The sequence below is a fragment of the Gekko japonicus genome, unplaced genomic scaffold (genome assembly GCF_001447785.1).
Source record: "Gekko japonicus isolate JY-2015 unplaced genomic scaffold, Gekko_japonicus_V1.1 scaffold296, whole genome shotgun sequence".
NCBI classification, from domain to species: Eukaryota; Metazoa; Chordata; class Lepidosauria; order Squamata; family Gekkonidae; genus Gekko; species Gekko japonicus.
This window is the reverse complement of record NW_015177014.1, coordinates 991219-996549: the sequence shown is the minus strand read 5'-3', so window position 1 is coordinate 996549 and position 5331 is coordinate 991219. Positions and strand designations below refer to the sequence as shown.

The following is a 5331-nucleotide window of genomic DNA, read 5'->3' as shown; positions in this document are numbered from 1 at the left end:
AACTCTGCATAAGATTGGGCAGGAAGAATAGTTGGGAAAGAAACAACTTTAAGTCTAGTGGTTTAAGAATTCAGGTTTACAAGCAGCCATGAGTGAAAGAACCTGTTAACTCACTTCTGCCTCTTATCCACTTGCTGGTGGAGTGAAGCTGAAGTCCTTGGCTGTCCTTAACCAACTGACAGACTCACAGACCCAAGATTCATCTCCTGCCATTTCCTCAAACCCCACCACCTCTGAAGAGGAAAAAGGATAATTTAGGAGGCATAACCAAAGCAGACCACAAAAATCAGCAAAGGATTAAAGTGGTTTTAAAGACTTCAAAATAATTGAGATCACCACTATTAGTTTCTGGTTGTTTAGCTAAATCCTATTATACACACACACATTTATATATTTATATATATTTATATACACGCACACACCGACACAAACCTTGAATTGCAAATAATGAAAACCTTACTTTTTGTTGAGGAATATATTAAGTTTCCAGGTAAATCAATTGTACAGTGAGTAATCTGGAAACACTTTATAAATATAACTCTGAAAGATCCAAACTGCAGTCTAATTTTATTTATATATGTCCATGGTTAAAGCTTTTGGAAATAGGGTTTTTAGTTATGAAACAAAGGGTCACATTAGGAAATAGGCAAAAGAATCTGCTCAGTTGCAAAGAGCTGGCAGGTCGTTTGCTTACTTCTGTGGGGCTGACATAGCATCTCAGAGAAACCACAGAATGCAAATCCAATCAATTACAGTACTAACCAATCACTTTTGAAAACGAGCCCCAAACCAAATGAAACAAGCTGATCAATGGAGCATTATTTTTAAAAGCTCACCTTCAAGGTTGTGACTCTCAAATGGTTTTCCAGGGAACTAAGGTGGGGGAGGGGACTGGTTTCTGTCAGAAACAGGGATTTCATCAGAGATCAGTAATCGTGGTGGACTTGGTACCCTAAAAGACAGTCTGTGTATCAGTTCCAGTCTTCTCTACAATGCACAGCCAGAGATGCCTTTTACAGAGGACGACAAGAAGGCCCAGTCCAGGTTGCACCACCATGTGTGAAATGAGTCCGTAATTCACCTATAATTTCAGGGGCTCCTTAGATGAGTAGGGAAGGAAAGGGTTCCCTAAGTCTATTGTCGACTTGGAAGCCACTATCCAAAGGATTAACAAGAAGCTACATAAATTGCCACTTCATAGCAAACAACTTGCTATTTAGAGAAGCAGCCAGGGCAAGGTGACAAACAAGTCTTCTGGAGAATTCCAGACAATAGTTTTTGAGATGAAAGCAGCTACCATGGTGAGTGGCCTCTCTATTCATGTAGTTATCAAAAGCGTTAAAAACTATAATCTGTGCTACATAAAAAAATATAAAATTATATAGTGGGGGCGGGGGATAAATGCCTAAGGAGAAGTATTTTTTCCCCAAACACCTTCCATAAAATTACAGTGGACAGTCCAGTTGCCTACAGGGACCAAAAAAGGGGGAGGAGCTGGTAAGTACACAATGTACTGGGAGTATTTCAGAGTATTTCCTGAACAGACTTCTTTGGAATTAATATGGTCTTGCATTTCAAGGCCCAAATATGGTAAAGAGACACAGAGAAAAAAGTTTGTTTTATGCTAGCTTCTATTGATTCCTACAGTTCCATGTTAGGATAGGCACTTACGCTTCTTCTTTGAAAATATTCTTCCCAAAAAATACCATAGCAATATAATATCCAGGTTTTAAAACATTTTATTTGCATATTAAAAAAATTGTGCATTCCAATAATTAAAATCATTTGAACAAAAAAAAAATGGCACTCGGTTAACTGCATTTTACAGCTCGCAGGACCATGGTACAGCTTTGCGTGTATTCGTGTGTTACTAGATTACTGTAGTCCCACCCAGGATCTTCTTTCAGGAACCATGCAAGCTCTTTCGTGCCACCAGGACCAAAGCTGGACAGGCAGATGGAAAGGGCAGCGCCTTCGTGCAGCATCAGTAGTTCTCTCTCTCTCTCTATTCTTTTTGTTTTTGGATGTGAAAGGGGCAGTACAGTCATTTAAACTTTATCCAACCTCTTTGCATCTTACCAAGTTAAAACAGCTAAAAGAAGTAAAATAAGAAGGCAATGCTTGTGGAATGTACAGTGCATAATTTGGAAGGGCCGATTTCATTACGATTCACCCGCTTGCTTCTCCTGTTCAATTGCTATAAAAATAAATAAACAAAAGGGGGAAAGACAAGGAAAAAACAAAGATTAAGCATTTGAAAGAAAAATTTGGTGTAAAACTCTTACAAAAATTTAAACTGGGTTTCCTTTTTGAAAAAGTTGCTATCTTTATATTAATACTATATATTGCATAGCCATAAGCAAATACATGCATTATATTGTCTTGGAACATATATATATACACATATATAAATTTTCTAACTCCAGTTAGAGAAGGATGATCTCTCAAAAGCATATGGCTATCCGATTTGCCTTCCCTTTGTCTCCCCTGGCCCACGCCCTCTTTTCATTTTCTGAAACAGGCTTACTTTCTTTTGAAGGCAGTGGGTTCTTCTCTTGCGTTTCTGTCTTCTTCAACTTAGACTTATCAAATTTCTCGATTTCAGCCATATCTGGTTTGTCAGACATATCTGCCGATTAATCTGCACAGAAAAGGGGGGGGGGATAGAGAAGGTTGCTCATCACGAAAGCCAGGCTCATTGGAATTCATGCCAGCTTCCCCACACAGCTACGTCTTGCTGTTATAAACTGCAGCACAATACTTTTTTCTTAATAGATATATGTATATTCATATATTTTGACTATGCACATTCAAAATTATACATGGTTAAGGAAAAGCTGTTGCTCCACAGCCATGTGGCTGACCATCTGAGTAAACAGTTGGAGGGGAATCATATTCGGTTAAAAGTGACAAAAAAAAAGTGTTTTTTCGTGAAATCAAAACACTTGAAAGTGGGTGGCTGGAGACATTTTTCTTCCATTAAGATTACCAACCAGTGTCACCACGTTGGGACGATAACAAGAAAAATTGTGCTCGGGAAAGATTTAAAAAAAAAAAATGATGGGGAAATCGCCTGAAAAGAAATGGTGCCAAGACAATCCAAGGCGGCTATGCTGATCCCATTCTCCATTTTAGCGTCGGTCTCCGCAGCACGTTTGGAAGGAGTCCGGAATTCTTCCCTCCTCACAAAGAGCTGCAACCACCGCCCTTCCTCCTCCCTCCTTCGTGGCCGCCTCACTTTCTCCTTCGCAAAAGCCATCAGATCCACGGCGGCCGCTGGCGCTTAAACAAAGGGCTCCTCTTTTGTTGCGGCGGAACATGCAGGGCAGGCGATGTTACGGTACCCCCCACCCCCCAAGTTAACTGATCACACCCAAGTACACTTCTCACGGGTCGTTTTTCCAGCAGACGCATGACATTTTTAGCCTACAAATGTTTGGGGGGCGGAGGGGGGGGGGAACGGGTGCTGGATTCCATGCGGAAGACCAAGGAAATCACAACCGTTTGGGCTGGGGGGGGGGGGCCGAATCGCTCAGTATTTCCTCCCCACCCCCCCATGGAAGGAAGCAAGAAGACCGGCTTCTCCTTCTGCGAGACATCAACTGTCTCTTAATTCCAGCCACGCCACATCCATATCCGAGGGGCAGATGCGCCATGCCACAAAACCTTAAGCTGCTCGAGGCAATTAAGCTGCCTATTGGCATACCCCGGAAAGCTCTCAGCAAGAGATCCTTCATACAAAGGGGGGGGGGGGGGTGGGCGAGTGAAAAACAGAGTTCAAACGACCAGTCCCTCTGAAATCCAAATATGTACGGGGGAAATTATACTAGCGACAAGGAAATGTATCTTTCTTTAAAACTAAAAAAAAATCCCATAGAGGTATTATAAATTGTCTCCTCACCAGTGATGCTTTGCACGCACAGACACAAATCCGATCTTTACGGAAGCTGCTCCGGACGGTAGTATAAAAGGACTCTCTCACTGCATGACCAGTTATAGCCCCGCTCTTATGCAAATCGCAGTGATGTCATCTTGAATCAGCTTAACTGTTTCACCGCCCTCCGTGTTCGCGGCTTCCTCTTTTTACCCGAGGCGGGGGGGGGGGGGGTTCATGCTACATACGGAAAGCAAAAGCCAGCAATAAAGATCTGGGGTACAATAGACTTTGTATAGGCTTTTATCCCCCACCGCGCGAACTGTCTTGTCTAATAAGCCCGATTTTGGTAAGCCCTGTTTTCAATAAGGACATTTCTTAATACACGCCTTTCCTTGCCGGGCTGGGAAATGATGGGCCACAAAGTGCGCGGGAGGAGGCCTATCTGCAGACGTGCTTCCGATGCGAAGGCCATGCTGTAACTCAGCCGATCGGGCTTGCAGGTTACCCGAGAGGGCTGGTTTCCTCCCCTGTGTCTGGATAGCTCTGCACAGATATGCCACAAACTGGACTTCCTGCATTCCACTGCCTTTGGAGACACACTGGCTGCAGGAACATTTCAGGCATCTGATGAAGCGGGATCTAGTGGGCTCCAAATCTGCTTATTTTTTAAGGCACCATAATTTATGGTCCATAAGATTATCTTCCCCCCCCCTCGCAGATTTGCAATTCGCGAACATCGCTGAGAGTGGCAAGAAGGCATGTAGAGCTCTCTTGCTTGAATAAAGGCTGGTACCCTTTAAACTGCGAAGTGGAAATGGGGGCGGGGACCAACACTGGAGGATCGTATTCAAACTGAAAGGACACAGCCTTATTACTTGAGAAGCGCGGTTCCTTAACCAAGTGTGTGTTGGGGGGAAGATATGCTGTGCTCTTATTCTGGATCCTTTAGTGGTTTTTAAAATATCCGTGAGATAAGGGCCCATCTAGGTCCTCTAGATAATGTACAGGACAATCCTCTTTCCTGGGAGTAAGCCCCACTGAGCAGACCCGAGTAGGATTCTGAGTAGATCTGCTTAGGCTCGCTCTCTTAAATCCTGGCTGTGGACAAGTAATTGCTGTATTCTTCTGAGCCACTGCTCGCTAGCAGATCGATTTGGGAAGCGGAGTTCCCCGCAGCGGGCAGGCAGGAAGTGCTGCGAGGAGCTGATGGCCCAACAGGTTTAGATGCAGCCTTGTGAGCGGCCGAATCAGCATCCTCGCGGCTGCGTTTCGCTCGTGGCTTCCTTCCTCTCGCTGTGGGATGTCTGCGTGCGCCCGTCTCCAGGCGTGACGGGGTTGCTCTTCCCCCCAAATGGCTGCCCTATATTTTAGTCTTTCTTAGCGACAGGATTGTGCAGGTCTCCTCATTCCCAACCCCTCATCCCCCTTCACACCAAGGACTGGCGGGGGGGGGG

General features: G+C 44.3%; 1 protein-coding gene across 1 annotated transcript; it reads right to left on the bottom strand.

Annotated features, from left to right (window-relative positions):
* Positions 1-1721: 1721 nt before the first annotated feature.
* Positions 1722-3998, bottom strand: TMSB4X (thymosin beta 4, X-linked). The gene is made up of 3 exons (XM_015427688.1): positions 3902-3998; positions 2528-2641; positions 1722-2197 (listed from the first exon to the last, which is right to left on the bottom strand). Exons 2-3 carry the CDS (start codon positions 2625-2627, stop codon positions 2163-2165), a joined length of 135 nt encoding a protein of 44 aa, XP_015283174.1. The 5' UTR covers positions 2628-2641; positions 3902-3998; the 3' UTR covers positions 1722-2162.
* Positions 3999-5331: the final 1333 nt, after the last annotated feature.

Bases quoted from the DNA above. Each gene is read 5' to 3' on its own strand.
- TMSB4X (XM_015427688.1), bottom strand. From the start codon at position 2,627: ATGTCTGACAAACCAGATATGGCTGAAATCGAGAAATTTGATAAGTCT. The intron at 2,198-2,527 runs GTAAGCCTGTTT...TTATTTTTATAG, and splicing joins CCCACTGCCTTCAAAAGAAA to CAATTGAACAGGAGAAGCAA.